General features: G+C 41.4%; 1 protein-coding gene across 4 annotated transcripts in view; it reads left to right on the forward strand.

The window, feature by feature from the left end:
* The first annotated feature begins 737 nt into the window (after positions 1-737).
* Positions 738-23,604, forward strand: part of PRKD3 (protein kinase D3) — a 41,245-nt gene continuing 18,378 nt past the window's right edge. The window contains exons 1-9 of one of the 4 annotated variants that reach the window (XM_083832579.1): positions 1,987-2,155; positions 2,850-2,961; positions 4,071-5,112; positions 13,075-13,213; positions 14,883-15,014; positions 15,702-15,859; positions 17,754-17,943; positions 20,644-20,721; positions 22,514-22,697. In XM_083832579.1, coding sequence (XP_083688705.1) covers positions 4,822-5,112; positions 13,075-13,213; positions 14,883-15,014; positions 15,702-15,859; positions 17,754-17,943; positions 20,644-20,721; positions 22,514-22,697 — 1,172 coding nt within the window. In that variant the 5' untranslated portion in view covers positions 1,987-2,155; positions 2,850-2,961; positions 4,071-4,821. Of the gene's footprint in view, positions 1,379-1,986; positions 2,156-2,849; positions 2,962-4,070; positions 5,113-13,074; positions 13,214-14,882; positions 15,015-15,701; positions 15,860-17,753; positions 17,944-20,643; positions 20,722-22,513; positions 22,698-23,604 lie in introns of those variants that run through there. The other 3 variants (XM_083832578.1, XM_083832577.1, XM_083832580.1) reach the window with 3 other exon arrangements.

Consider the following 23,604-nt stretch of genomic DNA (forward strand, 5'->3'; position numbering starts at 1 on the left):
TTTTCTATGTGACAGGTAGTGGTCTGTCTAGAATGAAAAGCAGGGTTTTTAACAGCAAATAACAGTAGAAGCTATGCGTATTTCCTGCTATCGTGTGGCTGTAAGGGGTAGCAATTTGTGAAGTGCAGCTGGCTTCAGTAGGGAAAGCTCTGAGCAGTGAAAACAAGCTCACCATCTGAGAGAGGGATGGGGGCTCTGAAACGGATGCAGAACATTGATGAAACCCACAGGAAGTCACTAATTATGAGAGTCACAACAATTATAAAACAGGGCGCTTACGCCGTCCATGGGCAGTCGGGGCTAATGCTGTTGTAAGGCTGTGCTACGCGGTCGCAGACTCAGTTGGGCATATACACAGATGTCTGTGCTTCTCTATAGTTAGATGCTGAAATGCAGAGCTGCTTTTGGGTGCGTGTTTTTACTCAGAGCCCTGCACGAACAGAACATTTTGGGATGCTTCAGGAGCATCCATTAGTATAAAGTACCAGCGTGTCAGTGCTTATAGCTGTTTGCTTTGTTTTGGCTGGTGTTTTTCTGTGTTCTAGAATAAATTGATTTTAACTAATCCATCTTCTATTCTAATTTATGAAAAAGCAGCTCTGCTGGCTTAGAGCAGCAAATTAAATGGCACCAACCCTATTGGATGATATAAAGCTGAGCTCCTCTACAAAGAAGTATAATCGTTGCCCAGTGTCTGTGGTAATACCTAATATCCATCTGGTATTGCCTGCAGTTGGCTATTTTTAGGGCTGTTACTTCGATTGTGAGAAGCCTGCTGCACTTTAAAAGCTCTAGAGTACGACTCCTTGCTGTGCTAAACATCAGAAATCATGTTTATGGAGGCAAGCTCTGTGTTTATAGTGTTGGTGTGTGGGAGTCCCACTTCAGGAGGAAAAAGGAAACGAAGATTGCTCAGTTATCTTGTGCAGAGCTTTGGCAAGAACATCCTCTATTCATGGAATAGCCTTCATTAAAAAGTCCCAGGGTGTTTTTTAGCATTCAAAACCAGTTAAAAGCAGAATCAACTATTAACTGCTGCAGTTTGGGTTTAAAGTAGTTCCAGATTTTGACAAGAAGCTTCAGGCTAATTATTTATCAAATAAGCTGTCTCCAGCGAGAACGCAGCCGTTGTTGTAGACCCTACCAGCTGCTCTGTAGAATGGGTTGATGCAAACTAGGGTGAAGTAAGCGGAAAGCCTCCACCGAAGCCTCAGTGGGTTTTAGGTCAGGCCCCAGGAGCGCGAGATGAAGGAAACGAAGGGCGCGCGTTACGCAGAGCCCCGCGAATGACAAAGCACTGATCTGCTGCCCCATCTCTGAGCCGGGAACCAGAATCCTGTGAATTTCTGTCGACGGTTCCCTTCGCCCACGTGGTCCGGTAAGTCATTTCAGCCCCAGCCACTGCTCCTGACGGGGCGCGCGGCGCTCCGAGCAGGCTGGGCGCCCGCCCACGGGGGAGGATGGCGGGTGGTCTTCAACGGGGGGCTTCGGGCGGGGGGGGGGCTCCTCACCGCTTTCCGCGGTGTTCGTGCGGAGCGGGCAGAGCTCTGCCCACGGTGCACGAGCTGCCCGGTGCCGGGAGGCAGGACCGGGGCGCTCGGAGCCTTGGGGCCGGGGGCGAGGCCGCGGCGGCGGCCGGCGGGGCGCTGCGGCGGGGCAGGCCGAGCGTTTCCTGGGCAGGGCCGAAGGGCCGCCACCCACGCCCCGCCGAGGTGAGCCCGGAGCGGCCGGGAGGGGGCCGAGGGGCGGCCGAGGGGCCCCGCGGGGCGGGCGGGGGAGCTGGCGGCGGCGGGAGGGGCCCGCGGAGGCGGCGATGCGGAGCGCACCCCCCCCCCCCGCCGCCCCGCTAGCGGTTACGGGGCAGCGACCGCCACGGGCGAGAAAAGTAACGGAAACTCTTGCGGGGCCCCGCGCGCATGCGCCGCGCTCCTGCCCGGCGAGGGGCGCGCCGGGACTCGTAGTTCGCCTCCCCGCCCAGCCCCGCGTCGGAGAGGGGCGGCGGGACTACGGCTCCCGGCAGCCCCCGCGCCGCTAGCCGCGTCCCCCGGGCGGCTCCTGGCGTGTGCGGGGAGAGCCGCGGGGCCGCGCGGCGGGTGAGATGCGCGCGAGGCAGCGGCGGCGCCGGGGGCAGCCGGCGGCGGGCGGGGCCGCGCAGGTGAGGGCGGGGGCGCGGGGGGCGCGCGGCGCGGCCGTCAGGGCCGGGGGGCGGCGGCGGGGCCGGGAAGCGGGCCGGGAAGGGCGGCGGCGGAAAGGTCCTGCCGCGGGGGGGGGGGGGGCGCCGCCACCCTGCCTCCTCCGGGAGCGAGGGAGGGAAACGGCCGAGGAAAAGGGGGGGAGCGGGCATCTGCCGGCGGGGCTGAGCAGGGAGCCTGAGCGCTGCCCTTATTCTTCCTGTTTGCGCGTGGCCTTGGTCTGCCCCGCGCTGAGTGCCGCCTTCGCGGCACAAGGTGCCTGTGCAGGTGGCTGTGCCGGCGGGCCAGAGGCTCTCGCGTATTTGTAGGCGTTGCTCTGTAGGTACCGGCGCTGAGGGTCCAGCAGGTAGCGGTTTGTCCCCTCCTCTGGAGCACCTGCCAGGAGTTTCTGTCAGAATCCAGACCTTGTTTCCTTCCTTGCAGTCCTGTAACCCCGCTTCTTTACCTTCCTCATAGGATGCAACGGCAGAGAGCTTTTGAGCTACAGTGCTGGTAAACCTGAGGCGTGCCTAGTCTATTAACTGGGCTTGTTAACTGAGTGCCAGCCATATTTCCAGTAAAGATAGCTTATGCTGCATGTGACAAACTGGCATTCCTTTTCTAAAATATCTTTCCTTTTAATCCTAGTAATACTTTCTGTCTTTTTCTGTATGTAAGGGAATGAAAGATATCCAAGCTTATTGATGTCGGTGTCCCATGTGGTTCCACGCTCCCTTAACCGACATAGCGACACGTAGTATCGGTGGGCTCAGACTGCTTCCTTATACAGGTAGCTCTTTCGGTGGAAGGCGTTGCATGGGGCATCTGAAAATGTCTATTTTCTAGCATTTCCAATACGTTTGGCCAGAATAAAATTAATAAGCATGATTCACAGTTCTGGTGCTATCCAAAATGGTAATCAACCTATTTTGACTCAGCTCTGTAGAAATAAATGAGAACAGACAGTGGTTTAAAATAAATAACATGACTTAGCCGTAAAGGGTAAACATAATGGGATGCTTTGATATATTTAAATTGTTGATCCTACAACTAAAAATCAGTGCATCGCCAAAGTTACAAAGTGCAAGTCTGACTTCCTTCATTCCATACTACCAGAGATGACTCGGGTCTGGATAGAGCTGCTCGGTACTGTTTGGAAACTCTCCGTAGTTGGAGTGGACAATGCTTGAGCATTTGTTTTTTCCTTCCAAATGCTTGAAATACTGAATCAGATAGTGCACCAGCTTGTAACAAGTAGTTTGAATCTCTGCTTGTGAAACTCAAAAAAAAAAAAATCCAGAATCCAGTAATGAAATGATTTATTTTAAAAGGTGGTGGGAGGCTTTCTTTTTTATCAGATGTGTAGGCACTAAATTATTTTTTTCCAGAGGAACTGATGCTCTATTGTATGCTATTTTCCTCCAGTTAAGAGTTTGTGCAGGATGTTTTTAAGTTGCTTTGAATAAAATGTATCCTGAGTACATTCTATATAGAAGGCTTTTGAGTCTTGGCATTATGTTTTTTGGAAGTTTCAGTGTATTTAATAAAATTTCTTCTCTACCCGCCAGCTTTTCAGCCTACGCCTGCAGAGCAGACCTATGGTCTATTCCCTTCTTTTTTAGTTTTTTTTTCCTGTTATCAACTGAAGAGCTTTGCTTTGCTTTGCTAAATTACTGATAATTTGAAGTTATATTCATGTATTGGCCAGCATTAGGTCTGATTTGCATATCATACAGTAGGAAAACACTTGAATTCAAGTTATACTTATAAAATGTTACCAATTTACCCCATATTTGAGTGCAAGGAATTGGTGATCCTGCTGCTTCAGAGGAACGTTTATGGCCTTGCTGTGCAACTCCTTGCATTTCACATGAAATAACTGTATCTCTTTCCCTACAGGCAGAGTACAACGTTTCAAAATGCTGGAGGTTATCTGGGTGAACCTAGAGATTACATTTAATGTGATCGTGTATTCAGAAATTCTGCTCCTGCGTTTCGTGAGCTGAACTATTTCACAAAGATGAAATCAGATACCTTCGTGGATCTCCAAGTTAACAACGTCCTGTGAATTCAGAGATTTTCTGAAGGAGGAGTAGATTCATCATATACATGGACTCGTTTGTTGCCCAAGGATACAGTTTTCCCTTTTTTCCTTCTGAAAAGCTGTCTACATGAAGATGAGTTTGCATCCAAGATACAGTCTGGGGAATTAGGTGAAAAAGGACACTGTTAATGAGTTTACCAACATTTATTTCCATTGGTGTTTCCACATTTTTTTGGCTGTTGTTTTTAATACGGAAATGAAGGACAAGTATAAAACAGCAGAGCTGATGTATTTCTCTGAGGCCTTTATGTAAGCCTCTGTTGTCTGGACCTGGTGCTAAAGGAAAAGCAATCTGCTTTTGATCAGCTGATTGTGACTGTGGAACAGAACCTTTAATTTAAAGTAACTTCCAGCTGAAATTATTTTACTCTCTGGCTTGCACAGAATGAAAGGGAAAATTAACATGTTTTACCGGTCAGGGGCATTTTACTGAACTAAGAAAGGGAAAATTAGGTTTTCCTAACTTCTAATTTAAAACCAAGAACTGACAACATTTTTCTTAGAATTTGACTACTAGGCAGATCTCGACAGTTTAAAGCAAGTCAGATGTCAGCAAACGACTCTTCTCCCCCATCCTTACAGAAGTTTTCCCCACCCACGTGTCATGTTGCTGCACAACAAACCCCAACGTTGTCTTCAAGTCCCCAGTCGGGGCTCTCCAGTCGGCTCTCCAATGGCAGTTTCAGCACGCAGAGCCTCACAAACTCCAGGGGCTCTGTGCATGGGGTCTCGTTCCTTCTGCAGATCGGTCTCACTCGAGAGACTGTCACCATTGAAGCTCAGGACCTGTCCCTCTCTGCTGTTAAAGACCTCGTGTGCTCTATAGTTTACCAGAAGGTATGGTATAACAGCACCGCGTCCTGCTGTTGGCAGTTTTTTTTTTCTTTCTAACAAACTGCTAGGAATATCAAGATGTAATTGGAATGTGCCGAGAAGTTTGGTACAGGGACAGAGATCCATGGCAGATGTTTGCAGTTACACACAAATTTAGCTGACTCCCGAGACAGAAGCTTTTACTTTAAAAGGAATAAACCCTCCTGTTACCTTCTCGCTTGTGAAATCTAATAAAAGAAGGTGTAGTAGTAAACTTCTTGCAAGGATTAGTTTTCACAATATGGCAAGTGTTTTTTCCTTTCCATGATTGTCTCCGGTGTCTTGGGTTTTTCCTTGCTTCAGTTTGTGCTTACTACTGCTGCCAACAGATGGTCCTGGTACAGTATAGCCAGCTGTAACCTAAGGACCAATTGTGGCTACAGAAGTACACTGCAAGCCTGCGGACTTGCGTGATGCTAGCTTTTACTTTTGTTTCTACTTAATAATTAAAAAAAAAACACTAGACAGCTAATGTTGTATGATTTTTTTTCCATATATGGAGCACATGCTCTCCTCTTTTATGAGAGGACTATTATCAGCGTCATTTCTTTGTTCTAAGACAGTTGACCAAAACATAAAAACATCTTAGGGTACTTTTAAGATGTATCTTGATTAGGCTGTTGCAGTGTTCTGACTCTCTGGGGAGGAAAGGCCATCTATCTTGTTTTTATATCCAAGTTTTATCCGTATATTTACGTTAGGTAGGCTAGGTACTACTAACCAGCCTGAAAAAGTAGTTAACAGTGTTTAATGTAAATAAGAAATAATTACTCTTTTCCCTCAAGGGAGTCGAAGGTAGATAATTTCGTAGGGAATTGCTTTCTTCATGTCTTTCATTGTAGTGGTTGGTATTTTTGGTTAATTAGTTTAATTAGATGGTTCTTTTTCACTTAATAGCTTGAGAGAAAGTAAATGCAAATGTTATATAAACTCTCCTTTGCATATGCTTGCATATCTTTTTCCCCATCTCACAACTTATTGCGTCTTCCATATGTTTACAAATTAGTTGGCAAGCAAGCTGATTTCATAATAGCTTTATGGGCTACCACAATATACTTCAGCGTGTTAGTTCCTTTCTAAACAGACAAATTATTTGGGTCAACCTTTTTTTTTTTTTCATACCATGTGTGTTAGGTGTACTTTTTTGCAGCCATTTTAGGGGCCGCTTTTTCTTTCTGTATCAACTCCTTCTCTTTGCATCTGCATATTTCCTGTCTTCTATCTTGAAGAAAGATGAAAACAAATATATTCACACTTATTTCTGTTTTCCCTTTCTGTTCTCTAAGCAGACTCAGCTAAAAGTTTCGCTCAAGTTCTTGTTATAGCTTAAGAAACTTCCTACATGCTGAGCCTAACCTACTGCAAAAGGATTTCAGGATCACAGTTTACCTCTTTCCATCTGGCTTTGATTCAGTGCACGTTCTCCTGCAGCTGATGCTACCAGAAAATGACTGTTCAATGAGCGCATGCTTGCAGGCAGCAAACTGATCAGGAAATGTGTGTGGGGTAACAACCTTATGTGTAGCGGGTTCATCTTTCATGAGGAGCTCTGCAGCCAGTGCACAAGTGGCAATATCCTCCCTCTATCTGATAGTAATGTGCCCTGCCTGGATTTTGTTCTTTGATCTGGTGACTGTTGCAAGCATATAAAATAAATTAATATTAATATATAAACCTCATATTTATGTAAGAAGTTGTAAACCATGTTCTTCTATGTACTGCCATGCATATGGCTGCCTGTTTTTTCCAGTTGCAAGCTTGAAGCTATTGGGCATGCCTTTAGAATTTGGCAGTGTTAAAGCTTCCCTTTTCTCTGGCATTCTGTGGCTGGCTCAGACTGTCTTCTCTGGACCAGTTCCTGGTTGTCAGCTTTAGGAAACCATAGAGTTTGTTCTTGTTAGCGGTATCTATATATTGTTGCACTTCTTTAATGAAAAAGGAGGTATATTTTTTATGCTTGGAATTGTTCGTGGCTTGTCTTCTATGCTATCTTAACTCTACTAGAATTAAGTGGAATTTTTCTTACTTATTTCTAATAGTGCTTTCAAATCATATTTCTGACTCGTGTGTCTCTTTATACCTTGAACAAAAATGTTTGAGGGAGATGTGACCATCCTTGGTTGCTTGGGAGCTTGAATTACGTGCCTAGCATTATTTGAGGCTACGACTACAATATCAAAAATGTTGATTAGGACTTGCAGCTGATCTCTGAGGGGGCTGGATTTTGACCTTTGTAAAAGTAATTACAGCATCCTCAGAAGTCTTCAGAAAAATGACTTATGCCTTTTCTTTCTTTCTTTTTTTTTTTTTTTTCCAGGGGAAATTAATCAACTGGGGAAAAAAATCTTGCAAAAGCCTGTGTTGGGGAGCAGTTGAGTTAGGAAACAAGTACTGTGTCTACCTAATGCCTTTTCATAGCATTTATTGTTAGGAAATCAGTACTGCGTTTACTTAATGCCTTTTCCTAGCATTTATTGTCAGTCTTTCTGTAGTACTGATGATCAGTGGTGCTTCCTGTTTCAGATGCTGCTGTTCAGTGCAGCTTGTTCAGGTTTTGCAGAAGGGTATTTAAAAGTAGCATCAGCAGAACTGAAACTAAAGAAGCAGCAGACACATATGCAGGGAGAGGGAGATGGGTAATGCAGACGTTTGATGTGTCTCACAACTTTGTTAAAAATGTTCTAAACATCAGGAGAGGAGCAAAAAGACTCTTTCAAGTTTAAAGTTAAATTTGGGGAGGGCTGTGTGAATGGTATTGTGTATTAGAATGCCTAAAAGAAGTCTTCAGGGAAAAAAGTCAACCGTAAACTTGGTAGGGATGCTTGTGAAGATTCTTCATTCTAGTCTTGATCTCTCTTCTCTGTTCATTCCTTACCTAGATTGCTGCACGTTGAAGCACCAGGCATATAGTTCTCAGGGAGAGTCTGCAAAGGAAGCAAAGCAAGAACAGATGGGAAGAGAGGGAGTGTGTTTAGAAGCAGACAAGCGCATCTTTAGCATATGTTGTAGATGGACAGTGTATGTCGTGCACAGTGATCAGATATTAGAGAGACAAGTTCTTAATCTTGTCTTTACATATTGTTTCTTTGTTCTAGACAAGTAGAACATGGGCCTTACTAGTTTAAGACTAGAAAAACCTCTATATGTGGTGATGCCCTGCTGTCTGCAAACAGAATTACGTAGGACAGCATATGGTGCTAAAAGTGATTTATTTTAGCTCATTTATTTTGTCCTGCTTGAAGTAATAGCTACAAATGAAAGACATTTGATTGTTCTGTGTTATTACTTGTACAGCATCAGTATCTGCAGGATATCTTGTGACCTTTTTCTTAAACTTGTGCATCTTTACTTTCATGACTCTGAAACTTCCCTTTTTCACTTTTCTTTCCATGTTGTTATTTCATCATCTTCCTCTCTATATGCAGAGTCTTTAAGGTGTCATTGTTTACCTTAAATCTCTCCTCTCAACAATATTTATGCTTTCTTACTGATGTTAATTCCCCGATTGTTTCCTGCATTCTGTTGCTTTGACTTGCCTGAATTCAGTCCTTAATCTGTTAATAGCTACTTAGGCAGGTGCCTAACGTGTACTCATATTTATTTCTTCCGCCTCTGAATTGTGTAAGGTGTTGAGAATGCAGTCGCTGTAAGTATAGTTGTGCTCAAAAGGAGTTCAATTTTGCGTATTACACCTGCTTGTGACTCTTTCTACTGTTTCTGTGGTTTCAGACTTTAATTGCTTTTATAAATGTCGTAGTTCTGGTACACAGTGTTTCCTGGTCAATAATTTGAATGATCTATATTGAATATGATTCTGTCAGTATGCTTGTACTTTTTGATAGCTCTGCCTATCATTCTAATTAGTGGTTGGGATTTAATTTTTGATTACTGGAATATGACTGAAGTCCTTGGGTTCTTCAGAAAACGAGCCAGTTTTCTGTGAAGATGAAGTATACTTGGAGGAGGCAAGCAAAAACTGGAGAGATGTGTCCAACCGTTTTGCTTTGATAATGAAATAAGCCTGACAGGAAAAACACAAGTAATGCTGTAGACTCTTCTAACTGAGTGACGGCTAATTGTATACTTGTATTATTGATATGCCTAAGAACTTCGGTTTTAGTGGGGCCAAACGACAGTAATTTGGATAGGCTGTTCTTTAATGGCTGCTGAAGAGGGGAAAAAAAGAGTGTTCATTTTAGAATAGTAAAAATTATGTTGTGAAAAGACCAAAACATGTGGTATGAGTATGAGCTGTTTTCTGAAGGTTTGGACACTGTCGTAGTAATGGGGAACTATCTAACCTGTTTGTGGCAGAGGCGTTGACTTGGAGCTAAATGTGATTTCTAAACTGCTAACAGATGTTATATTAATAAAATACTGAGAAGTGAAAGAATCCTATTACAAGGATCATATTACAATTGATCTGTATTACTACAGGAGTTGCAGAGATTCATTTTTTAGTAATTTGGTGTAATAGGTATCAGTACTTTAACCTTTTTTTCCCCCCAGGTTAAGCTTGTATTATTAGTTCATGGTGCTTATTTTTGAATGGGTCTAAAATTAATCCAAATCTTGCTTCATAGTCAGGCTGCGCTTGAATGTTTTTTTTCCCTGTTGGTCTGCCTTCTTGACTTGCCATCTGCTTTCTCTGTATGAGCTAAACAAGTCAGCAGTGTAATAGAGTTGGGGCACGAGAAGCCAACAGGCCTTGAGGAAAATGGGAGCTGGGGGAGTACAGGGGCACGGAGATGGTATGTGCAGGGCAGGTGAGCATCTGCGGCGTGGTAATAGGTTCGTGTGCTGGAAAACCTAGCCAAGCAGTAGTCCAAGTATGTCTGTACTGAGGCATCTGGCGAGGGAAAGATCTCCTACAACATGGCTGGAGCTCAGTTCTCTGTGCGATAATGTGATTTGGCACATGACTTGAAAGAGTGGGAGTGGATAGCTGCGTAGGGATGCAGGAGAAGAGATGGGAGTGATTTCAGTGAAGGAAGAGACTTTCCAAGGTAATGGGTGTTTTTGCACCATTAGACTTCGGGATTAACTTTCAGCGGTTTGAAGCATTTGTTTTGAGTTATGACGGGTCATGAGATATTGGACCTTGAAACAATATCCGCCTACGCTTTTCCCTAGTGTGAATTTTTGGCGACTGGTCCAGAACTTTGTAAAGTAAGTCCTGGAACTTGAACTAGAAGGATCTTTCGGTTACTGCCAAGCTAGAAAGAAACCCCAGTTGTGTTTTGCTCCAGCAATGCTGGCCGCTGGATGTTGCGTTCTGGGGAAAAAGAACGGTGTACCGGTGCGCATCAGGGAGAAGCAGGCATGCGGTAATACTTTGTTTGAGCGCTCTAGATACGCCAGTTTTTTTCCTTGCTCTAACTGTAGTAATGCAGTAGTAGTGTTACTTGTGCTAGTACCACCCCAGTACAAGGATTACGTGTGTTCTTTATGTGAGTTAATAATGGTGTACCAGAGATGAATTTGGCACAATCCATTGCATACGTAGACTTCCCGCAAGTGATTTCCTGTAGTTAGATGCTCTTTTGGAACTGTTAACACTGGGAACAGTCTCCTTTTTGCTTTTAGGAAACAAAGTGGTATGGGGATTAGCAGTTTATATGTTCTGAGTGACTGCGCAGATAGTTTGGGCTTTTAGGCAGGAAAGTAATAGCTATATAATCCGGTAAGATAAAACAAGCCTTAAAAAATTCCACTTTGAATTTTGTTTTCAAGTTTACGTTAGGAGCTCTTAACACTTCAAAGGAGCTGGATAGTGTATCTCCTTAACAGCTTCATGTAGCCTAGCATAAGGACAGCTATAAAAGCTCTACTTCACTGCAGTACAAGAGAGAAAGATCTGGTAGTGTACGATGTGAGCATAGTTTAAGCTTTGCCTAAGAATCCTGTTACAAGATACCACCTGAAGCAAACAAACAGCCACCACAACCAAAACCCTGTGTCAATCACCAAGGTTATTGCTGGCCAGCACTCCACATGTATCCTTCTGGCGAGGAGGGTTGCGTTCCCGGCTGTGGCATGGGGCGGAGGGGCCAGCAGGCAAGAAATTAAGGAATATTTTTCTCAGAAGAAGGGGACTTAAACCAGTGAAGTATCACAGGGGCTATTTAAAATCTGTGATTTGTAGGTGGTGTTGTGAACCGAGTACAAAGAGGCAATAGTTCATACTATTTCTCTGAGTCATCAGTTAGTTGTCCGTCCTGGCAGCTGCAGTTAACTACCAGCATCCGTAAGGAGTGGTTATCTGCAGGCAGATAGCATATTCTTGTTGACTTTCTCTCCCTTTTGTTGGGATTAAGTTATTCAGCAACATAATGCAATAGATATGCTATAATTAGACGTTATCTTGAGGATTAAATGAATTGTAGCATTGATGTGATAGCTTTCTCTTGTTGATACTAGCATTAAGTCTGATACCCGGCTAAACAGCATGTATAGGATCAAGGAATAAAACCTCACAGCACATATTCAAAAACTGTAAATACATCTTGCTTTCTTGGTAATTGAGGCACAGAGGCCTTTTTACTCATTTACCAGAGATCCAGATTAACATTTTTTTTTTCCTGTTAAAGGGGCTGGAGGAAAATCTGTAGTAATTTAGTGTAAGGGGCTGTTGGAGCCCATGCAGCAGTTGGAGAGTGAGCAAGTCCTTTACTTTCTTGTAAGAAATGGAAAACAGCCCCTCAAGGGCTCTGCATCCCACAGAACACTGTTGTGAATATTTGATATAAATGTGCAGGGTGTGCACACCAAAACAGAGAAGGCCAAATTAATGTTTTGGATAAAATTGCTACCGGAAAGAGGAAATTATTTTCTCTCTGAGTGGGAAGGGAGTGTGAAAACAATGGCCATGACGGATACCTTCATTACATCTTTGATTTGGTAGAAATGAGTCTTTCGACTACTTTAGCTAAGGACAATTGACATACCACAGGCTTCATGCAGTTTAGACCCTCTTACTTAAGACGCCAGTCCTAAATTACTGAGCTGTAGTCTGTTTATTACCTAATCAATTGAAAATTTGTTGTGTGCTATTCTATATTTTTTCCGCACATTCTTCCTGTCTTCTGTCAAGCCCTTTTGTGTGTTTATTCACACCTCGAGTTTGAGTTCTGGTCCAAACAAAAGAAGCTGGTTGATGGCTGCTCATTGCTCTCATGGTTCTATTCCTGCTCTTTTTCTCTGTGAACTGTTAACTTTTAAACTTTTCAGTTTAATATGTATTAATCACATTCGACAACGTTATAAAGAGTGGAGAAAATACAGAATAAGAGTCATTTTAGTGGAATGTCATGGAAATATGGCATGTTATGTAGCATATCTATTCCCTGTATGAATTGGGAATATTACCTTCTGCCCTTGGAATGAACTGAGTTCTCCTTTTCTTGCATCTGCAAATCTAAACTGTTGTGGAACACCAGCACGGAGCCTCTTTGGCTTGTCCCTCAATGGAAGAGTGGCAGGTGCTGCTGGAGCGTCTGGAGCTGACTGCCTGGCTGATCACAGTGTCTGTGAAATAAGGGTTGCAGGTGGTGATAAGCTGACTTAGAGAGATCTGTGTCGGCTTTCAGGTGCCAGACTGATTACGTATGTCTGAGAGATAAAAAGCCCAAGTATTTTTCCATTTCGGGCTTGCAAAAGTGTCACTGTTGGTTAGCAAAGAGGGAGGGAGGCAGGGAAAAAGTTGTTATCAGTGGGTTTTGTTTTGTTTTATTTTATTTTTATCGTTTAATGCTACATTTCAGTTCAGAAAATGCCTCAGTTCCCCAAAAATGTCAAGCAGATAATATTTTTTTCCCCCGTGGAACACTTAAAACACTCAAGTTCTGTAGCTGTTATTAAAAAAAATAATTTTGTGGATAGGATTAACAAAGCATGTGTTAATTTAGATTTTGCTTTCTATTGCAGTTCCCAGAGTGTGGTTTCTTTGGCATGTATGACAAAATTCTCCTCTTCCGGCATGACCTGAACTCAGATAATATTTTGCAACGGATTACATCAGCAGAAGAGATACATGAGGGAGATCTGGTTGAGGTTGTTCTCTCTGGTAGGTATTGTTAACAGTGGAACAGCACTTATTTCAGTTGCTTAAAAGAAAACAGGGTTTTACGGAATATTAGTATCATGCGTGCCTTGAGCTCTTTTGGCTAAGCAGTCTCACACAGGGTCAGCGTTTTGGGTTAGAGATTTCCAAGAAAATCGACACAGTACTGATGCTTCAGTACTGAGTTTTGTTATTGTTTTCATGTTTTAATCTTCTTCAGATTTATTAATTATTGAAATGCAGGTACGATTCAGGATTTGCTTTTCCAACCATGTTCTTGGTCTTCTTTTGCTTAGATTTGTCATCATTTCGTAGCTTTTGCATTGTCAGTTCATATCACTAAAATGTTTCATACAAATGTAGTTGCTGAATCATACCTATAAGGCCAGTCTTAATGGTTTTTGTATTGTTTGAAAACAATTTCTTTTAAATGATGAAGTCTCTAGCACTGGCGGTATTAACCTGTAGTTCTCTTCAGTAACATCAATGAAGCAAACCCTGACAGGCTTGGGTTGTATGTGTATCAGAAATACCTTGTGGAAGTCAACCAGAAGTCAGATGCAGACTGGTAACTAGTTAAGCTACAAATGGCAGCTGGACTAGTATTGAGCGGTGCTTTCAGGCTTTGAAGATGAAGTGCCAGACTGAGGCTGTGCTCTAGAAAGAGATGTCTTGGCTGTCATGGGGTTAGATTTGTTACTTGGGTCGATAAAGTATGACTTCCAGAGTTAGAAGGCTGAGTTCCTTGGCTGCATTTCAGGACCTAGGCATGTTTAGCCTGTTTAGTAATTGATCATCTTGGTTTGAGCTTTTCATTGCTTCTGGTTAGTGGCACATTGGGAAAACGTGTGTGTGTTTCTTCTTGACAGTCTGACAGTTTCCTTGTAAACAGAGACAGATCACCAGAAATTGAGGCGTTTTGAGGACATAAATCTCTTTCAGTAGGGTTTTTAAAACTGAGACATGGGAATCTGAATATGAAGCATTAGTGTATATTTTAGTCAAAGAATAAAAGACATTGGGGTAAGGTAATGTTAGCATAAATTCCATTTTTTTTTATGTTACAAAGAAACAGGACAAAAACAGTACAACAGGACAAAATATATTTGTGCTTGTTTAAGAAAAAGAACAGGACTAGTGAAGTTTCCAGTGTTCCACAGAAACTATCCGCAGTTCTGTTTTGACAGACATCAAGTTCATTCTAATAAACTTTTATTGAAAAAATCCTTTACAAGATGAAAGAACCTGTGGAACTATCCTTTGTTTGAAAATGTTGTAGGTTACAAAACAACTTGAAAATTAAGTTGTTTCATCAATTGTTTACCTTTAACAAAGCTTGTTGTATTTTTCCTTCTTGACTTACTGAGGTTTTCAACATGAAAGGAAAAAAAACAAACAACCCGATGATTGCATATTTTATTGTGACTCATACTGTTGATTGCTTGTGGCCATTAGCCTGCAAAGTCCACAGGATTTTTTTCCTCAATAAAAAAGCTTACTGAAAACTATGTAATCTTCTGAATGCATTTTTAAATGGTATACAGTATAATGCTGATGTCTAAATGGCTTATTAGTGTTCTTTGAATCTGCCATTTAAAAAACAATCTATTCTTTTCATAAATCCTTGTTGATCTTATGGCAAGAACCATAACTTACTGCAATTTTTTAAAAGCTTTGGCTACAGTTGAAGATTTCCAGATTCGTCCTCATGCACTTTATGTGCATTCCTACAAGGCTCCTACTTTTTGCGACTACTGCGGAGAGATGCTTTGGGGTTTGGTACGACAAGGGCTGAAATGTGAAGGTAAGTCTGATTTTTGCTGTATTTTTGTTATGTATATTTGTAACATGTAGAGGAAGAAATTGCATCTTGTTCAATATGGAAACACGTAGCATTGGAAATCTTCCTGCATCAGGAAACCTGAGTTCTGATCTTGGCTTTAACACATGTTGTGTGACACTGGGCAAACAAATGGTTTAACAACTGTTCTTGTCTCACTTTGAAATAATAGCTAGCTGACAAACGCGTGTTCCTTGCACAAGGAGCATGTACTTTGGAGAGACTCCCGAAGGGGAATCCCATTGCTTATGGCCTTCGTCCAGCTGGCTGCAGAGTGTTCTGCAGCCTGCTGACAGGTACCAACCCTGCCTGCTCGCTGGCTGCTCCTTGGCTCGTCTGCTCCATAGCGAGGGAGTGGTGAAAGCCTCCTGCTGGGAGAAGAAGTGAGGAGGGAGATCAGCTGCCTCAGAGTCTTGTACCTTGTTTCTAGAGGTGTGCTTACCGGAAAACAGTATTCAAGCATGCTGTGCAAAAACTGCTGTTCCTGTGAATTGCATCAGGAACACTAAAATAAGAGAATTTAACAGAACAGTATGTTTCTGTCTTCACCATTCTTTTGGGTCCACTTTTAAAGATCCCTTTTATCAAAAACAGTTTGTTACTATTTTTGTTACTTTTTAAAATTTTTGTCTGCAAAAACATCTCTTTCAGGTTGCGGGTTAAACTACCATAAGCGATGTGCCTTCAAGATTCCAAATAACTGTAGTGGAGTGAGGAAGAGGCGTCTGTCTAATGTGTCTTTACCAGGAGCAGGGCTTTCCGTTCCAAGGCCAGCACAAGCTGAATACACAGCCTCTGCCTCTGAAGAAGTACGTAATGTGAAAGGGGAAACCATTTCTGGCTTTAAACCTTTTAACATCTGGGGAACTAGTTGATGTTTTAAGTGGTTGAAAATGAGCAGGAGAGAGTTGAGCTTGACCGTTATGATTGGTTTTAGTTAATTTTTAAATCTCTGGTGAGTTAGACTGTGACATTTACAGATAATGCTATTACTGTGAGAAATGAAACTGGAAGGAAGTGATAACTTATGTATAATTTTGTCATTAGTCTGTCACTTGTGGTTATGTGAACTATGAGAACCTTGATTTTGGGAGTGATAAAATACCTTGCCTTCATTGTAATACAAGTTCATTCTGTAATTATTGTATCATTGTAGAATAGTTATTTGGCTAGCTCAGTACAAACTGTAAGCTTTTATGTTGGGAGAGTAGAGAATGTTCCTGATACGCTGTTAAACTTTTCACAGAGATAATCTGAAAAACCAGCCCTTATCTAGGAGGGTGCAGGAGATGAAGGGCTTGTGGTAAAACCATCATCTGTAACAATTCTGTGTTATAATGGGTGCTGTGATTGCTGAGACATTACTGGATATACTCATAAGACAGGGAGGACAAGGGGGAATGGTTTTAAATGAAAAGAGGGGAGATTTAGATTAGAGGTTAGGATGAAATTCTTCACTCAGAGGGTGATGAGGCACTTGAACGGGTTGCCCAGGGAAGCTGTGGATGTCCCATCGCTGGAGGTGTTCAAGACCAGGTTGGATGAGGCCCTGGGCAACCTGATCTAGCGGGTGGCATCTGTGCCCATGGCAGGGGGTTGGAACTGGGTGATCTTTAAGGTCCCTTCCAACCCGAGCTGTTCTGTGATTCTATGACAGGACAGATGGTTATTGGATCAACTTCTTTCATTGCAGCTTTTACCAAGGGGTAAAAGGAGTGCTTTTGACACTTAGTCTTTCCCACTTTACCTAAGTTTCTATTACTTTACAGTATAACTATTATGTTCTTGTCATAATTTAAAATATAATTTATTTAGGTTGTCTAGTTCAAGAACATATTTTTTTTAGCTCTGAGCTAAGAAGTCTAATTTTGAGTCTTGAAATATATTAATTCTGCTGTTTATGACTATTGGTAAGATTTTCTTCAGTGAACATAAAATAGTATTTCTCCTCTCATGGAATTTCCTAGTGTTTATGACTTCTGCATACCTATTTAGTACCTCTTCAATAACTTTCTTTGCTATCTGGCTTCTAATATTGGCTTAGATTATCGCTAATATATTATGGTAATTACTGTTAATCTTCCAGCAATCTTACTTCATGTGTAGGACCACATTTTCCTCTACATTTTTTTGTAGATCTAGATAACTATACGTTTATCCTGCTTGAAAGTTCAGTAAGATATTGAGTATTTGTTTGTTTGACTTTCCAAAATATTTTTTATTTTTTTTAAATATTTTTACCGAACTTAATAAGCTATCCAGGCACGAAGTACTTTGCTTTTGAAAACTGGTAATGTGAGGTAATTGTAGTTTTCTAGTTTGCCTATCTCCAGAGTTTTCCATTTAATTCCAGATTTGGGGGTCTGTATATGCTATCTGTGAACGTGGCCAGGTTGCTCTAATAAAAAAAAAAAAAGTCATAAGAATGACTTTTGGCCTTGTTTGTTGGCATTTTAGGTCCTGTGGAAATATAGATTCATGCATACTTTCCTGAACTCTGCAAGGCTTTTCCGTCTGGTGGTTTTTTTTTTTAATTTTATTTTATCAAAATGTCCTCTTAAAGCTTCTTGGCCAGGTTTTGCTTTCTTATCTGGTCACTTTCTGTGCCAACTCCTTGTCCCACCTGCACCTCACTTTCCCCCCTGCTTCCCCTCTGAAGTGAAACTCTGTTGATGCAAGTCCTGCATACCTTCTTTATTCTAGCGCTGCTGTCCAGAACCTAGTAAAAGGATTCCCTCTTGGAGTGGCCGTCCCATCTGGATGGAGAAGATGGTGCTTTGCAGAGTGAAGGTTCCTCACACCTTTGCTGTTCACTCTTATACTCGTCCCACCATATGCCAGTATTGCAAACGGCTCCTCAAGGGCCTTTTTCGCCAAGGAATGCAGTGCAAAGGTAAATGTTTAATTTTCTGCCACAGCAATGAATTTCAGTAAAGGTCTTTTATTTATAACTTATTTAAACATACATTTTGATTGCTAGAAGCTTGTATACTGCAAAATAAAGCAGCATACATATTTGAAAATTGCATGTTTTTAAGAGTGTTACAGCACTCGTCCTTTTCATTTGAGTAGACTGCACATTCTATTTTCATTTTTATGAAAAATGAGATCTAATCACATGTAGACACTAATTTTAGGATAATTCTGAACTATTAATGAAAACAGGAAATCCTTTTCTTTGTTAAATCTCTTTCTTCTAGGCTCATCAATAAAGAGTTCAGAAGTTTTCACTGTATTGTTCTCATACAGGATAATGATTATTATATTTTCGAAAATTTCATAAAGATAGGTACCTTTCCTGAATTAGCTTAGGTTCCATCAGTTGTATATTTTTTGTTTAGCATATGTAAAGATGCATGGCTTCAACTCTTAGACTCTTCCATGAAGTTCCCAGGATGTAATTAAGACATTGCGATTTTCTTTTGACTCTTCATTACTGGATTGTACAGATCTGTTAGCTTTGCAGGAAAGAAAACTAGTGAAGAATCCTAAATATTAATATGAGAAGGACTTTTAATTTCTCATGCGAATTTGTCAAATGTGAGTACCAGAGGCTAACATATTGAAAGAGGTCACTTAGAGCGAAAACTGTAAGCTTATAGCTGTGTTAACTTTCTGTTGATTAAATATACTGCTGTTTTATATATGAAAGAGTAGTTTTATTTCCGTTTTCGTTTTTATTAATTTGCAGGTCTTTTAGTCTACTTGAAGTATGCATCCCTAACTGTTTGATTTTTTAATTGCTCTATCTCTTAGACACATGTAATAATGAAGCCTATAAAAGATGGTTTGCAGTTTTAACTTTTAAATGCTAGTGACCATACACAGCTGTTGTGATTGTATATACAGCTATGAACAACTGGGGTTACCACTTTTCAGTAAAGTGAATGACACTGGATAGAAAACTGTTAATATATAGAAAACAAGCCTAGAAAAATACTAAACTTACACACAGAACAGAAATAAGTATATTAATAGGCATTAATTTATGCAGTCGTATCCTATACATATTTTTAATATATTGGTAAATGATGTCGATCAAAATATTTTCATACTGCTTTGTCATACAAATTCTTAATGTTTCCCACTGACTTCCTTGCTAAGATTCTGAAAGCCTGGGGTCTTGCAGCAGTCTCCTGTTCTGGAGTGTCTCTAAGAGCCCTGCGTTTCTTAAATTCATCGAGGCTTGTACTTAGATTGTGAGATGATCTTTGGGATGCTAATGCTATATTTATATTAAATTAAATGTGCCCAGGAACATTCCTGGACACTGAGGTCAACTAGGACAAAATGATCTTTACTCACGCCCAAGTTATCTTAGCCTCCCAACCCTGAGTGGCTGTGTGTGGACGGCTTGTTGGGAACAATGTCATGGGATGCTCTAATTTATGAACTAGGTCTGGGAACTGTTTGGGATTGTGCTAGTGCCGTAGGCTAAAAGCATTTTAGGGATTGTGGCTGTTTACTAGACTAGAGTTGTGCTGCAGTACTCAAGAATTTTTCTGGACATTAAAAGTAAGTCAATCCTAATAAGTTAGTTTTTCTAGTTTCCTGGGAGGATCTGAATTTTTTCTGTTTCTTCCAGCCTGCTTCAGACTGGCGAAGTAACCGTATTCGATAATACGGACTGAAGACATTGCTACAGAAAGGATGATTTATTAGTCTTCTAGAATGCTTCCTCTTAGGCACTCAGAAGCTAAACCAGGTTGCAGCTGGCCGCAGGGTTTGGCTACTCAGCTACTAAAACAGGAAGGATAATGTCTTTTTTATTTGGGCTTACAGGGAAAGCATGATGAACTTTCTCTGGATAGAAGAAATGGGCTAAATTATTGCTTTGAAAACAGCTGTGGGGACACTAGGGAGCTTTAAAATTCATGATATGGATACACAGTTGAAAATTACAGTGATGCTGCTAGTAAAGGAAATTCCTGTAATGCTACTAACGTGTGCTGGACTGTTGAGTAGGCAGCATCTGATACCTCAAATGCAGAAATGGCACACATCCAAGTTATGTTCCATCTCCACATCAGGCCAGATCTGGACGTACAGTATTCTGTCAGCCCTGTGTCCAAGGAGATTTGGGCAGGCAGAAATGGAGCTTTATTGATGTCTGGCCAAATCTGTAGCCTGAATGATAGGAGAACTGAACTTTGGGATTTACTGCAAAGCGTACTTGCTCCACAGTATAGGAGTGTGATCCTAGGGGCTATGGTGGCTGCAAGTCTTAAGCAGCAGGTGGGGAAACATGATAGAGATGAGACATTTAAAACAAGTAGCAATGGAAAAATAGGGTGTGGAACAGATGAGAGGATGGGAAAAATTACATCATAATGGAAAAAAATAACTAGAGGGAAAGCTATAGAAGTAAAATCTTTTGTACTGGGAAGGGAAGTGCTGACATAATAAACAGTGGTTGGACAAATCATGAGACATCAGGACAAGATCATAAATTCTGGAAGTGATCTCATCAGTACTGTCTTCTGTTATGTGCATCTGGACTGAAGCTTGTGAAGGAAGTCGTGATTGTATGTTAGTGTCTGCTTGAAGAGGAGTAAAATCCTGGTATCTTGGGCTTATTTATCTTCTATTTTAGATTGCAGATTCAATTGTCACAAACGTTGTGCATCTAAAGTGCCTAAAGACTGTCTTGGAGAGGTGACTTTCAATGGAGGTAAGATGAGAAACATGCTTTCAAACACTGACAGGTCTTTGGAGGCTTAACAAGATGCATCAGCTTTTGACGCCCTCGTTTTTGAATATTTTGCGTGCTTTTATTTTACCTTCCCAATTTTTTCACCTGAGATTGTTGACAATGAAAAGATTCACTGTAAAACTTATTTCGGTGGCTTTAATTTCACTTGATCAGTCTTGGCAAGTACAGTATGCTTTGCTTGACTGTGATTGTTCATAGAAAATGAAAAATTGAGAAACTTTCTTAATGTCCAGAAATTAACACTTTTTGTTCATTTTCTCATTGTTCACTGGAAACTGTTCATTGCAAACTGTGCCAGTGCTCAGTCCCCTGCACAGTAAAAAAAGAAAAAAAAAAAAAAAGTGTTCTGTGATGTTCATATAGAGCCTCCTGTGTTCCATTTTTTGTGTGCCCATTGCCTTTTGTCCTGTCCCTGGGCACCACTGAAAGGAGCCTGGCTCTGACCTTTGCACTCTCCCTTCAGGGATTCCTGTGCATTGACGAGATCCCCCTGAGCCTCCCTTTCTCCACAGTGAACAGGCCCAGCTCTTTCAGCCTCTCCTCATAGGCGAGACTTTAACATACTGTAGAGAGCCCAGCAAAGTGGGGAAGAAATTTTGTTGATTTCCTTTTCTTCTTCAAAAGCTACATAGACATGGTCCTGGTGACCCTTCATGAGCAGAAAGGTTGGACCAGATGAGCTCCAGAGGTCTCTCACAATCTCAGCCATTCTGTGATTGTGCTGCCCAAAATCTTGGGACTTGCAATTTTTATTTTTAGGGGGAATAGAAGTGGTAAATCCAGCAGATCACACCAAACTGCAGAGCCTGATTCAGAGGCCTGGGCAGCAGCCCTGTTTGCCATTGGGTCTGCTGTAATTGCACAGCATATCCTGTCGTTAGTGTTTGCCTTTTCCAGCTTCAGGGCTCTTGCCTGGGTCTTGAGACTGGTGGCCATAAACTATTATGTTGAGCTTGTTGCAGCGGCCTGTTTTCACCACCCTTGTGGTGCTAAGGTGTTAGGGTGTGTAATTTGGGAACTACGGTTTCAGACAATTTTTTCTCTTGTGGACTAAAGTCTGGGTTATTTTTTTTTCTTCTACTGTTAAATGGGGCTCTCAGACAAAAAAACAAACAAAAAATAACAACAGAAAAACACAGACACAAACAAAAACAACAGAGGGCTGCGGATGAAAGTATTTGTATCTTTTGATTCTAAGTTTTCAACTGTGCAAGTTGTAGAGCTTTAGGTAATTTTAAACTGCCAGCAGAGAGTCGGATGTGAACAAGACCTGTTCTGCTTTTCTCTTCTACAGTACCACAGCACCCTCTTCTCTTTCTTTTGTTGGGCTTATGGGCTACAAGGGCAGCAAGAGTACAGTTTCTGTTGATGAAGAATTTGATCTGCATAGGCATTAGTTGCCTGGATCGTCTTTAGCCATGAAGAGGTCACTTTGTACCAATCGCTTGTGGAACAGAATTACTTAGTGGGATGTGGATGTAGACATTAAGGTTTTCGCTAAGATTCTTTCAATATGGCTGTTGTTTTGGTTGGCTTTCTCTTGCCCTGATATTAAGCAAAAGCAAATTGACAACGTTCATTATCATTTACATACAGAACATACAACGTTCTGTATCATTTAGCAAAAACTTGAGGATTTTGTATATTCATATTGTACTATTATGTTTACTTGCATAAATAGGAACTGGAGAAGATGATTTTTTTTTAATTGTACATTTGAAATAATATCTGAATCCTGTATTGCTTCTAGAACCTGCTAGCCCAGGCCAGGATTTGGACATGCCAATGGAGGTTGATAGCAGTGAAATGAACAGTGATGGTAGTCGGGGTCTTGATGATACTGAGGAGCCCTCTCCTCCAGAGGACAAAATCTTCTTTATGGATCCATCTGACCTCGATGGAGACAAAGATGAGGAAGCTGTCAAAACCATCAGGTAAGTCATAAAGTGGATTTCAGTGCTCTGGATGCACTTTCCTCAATATTCGAAGTAAAAGTTTGAATAAAACATTTCCAAGTAGTCCAGCTGTACTGCTTAATGTTTGTTTTCTTTTTTTTTTACTTGAAACTGCTTTGTAAAGTTATTCTGTCCCAAGTAAACCTGAAAAATAAATAATGTAGTCTTTTCTAACTGGGAAAGTACCATACTATGACTGATATTCAAGAAATAAGCCAGATTATTAAAGCATGGTAAAATATATGCCTTAGGCTAACTCATGTCTTAAGGCTAAGACATGACTAAGATCTTCATGACTTCAGCCTAGGGGGGTCTAGAGACATCTTCCCCAGATAGGGTTGCTCAAAGCCCTGTCCAGCCTGCCTGTGAACACTACCAGTGATAGTTCCTTTGATCAAGTTTGGCTTCTTTACTTTCTGTGTTCTCATAAAATCATAGAACAGCTCAGGTTGGAAGGGACCTTGAAGATCATCAGGTCCAACCTTTTTTTTTTTTTTTTTGAGGGGGGGCGGGGCGGGAGGCGGGAAGGAGAACCTAGATGAGATTATCTAGCAAACTATCCAATCGCATTTTGAAAACCTCCAGTGATGTGGATTCTACCATGTCACTGGGAAACTTCTTATTCTGAATAGAGTCATCCTGATTTTCTTAAGTCATTCTTAAAAACTGAAGAGTGGTTGTAGTAGGCCAAACAAAGGTCATTTTAGCCCAGTGTCTCATAAGAAATACATAAGGAAGAGCATAAGAACAGGAAGCGCATATAATGATACCTTTCCAGTTTTCAGTGATTTATAGCTCAAGGACTTCCTGAGTTGAAAGTAGCATCTTTTTTTGTGTTCTACCTCTAGGTAGGATTTTTCCGTGTAATTCTAACTGCATCTGAAGC

The sequence above is a fragment of the Anser anser genome (genome assembly GCF_964211835.1).
Source record: "Anser anser genome assembly, chromosome: 3".
Classification (NCBI taxonomy): domain Eukaryota; kingdom Metazoa; phylum Chordata; class Aves; order Anseriformes; family Anatidae; genus Anser; species Anser anser.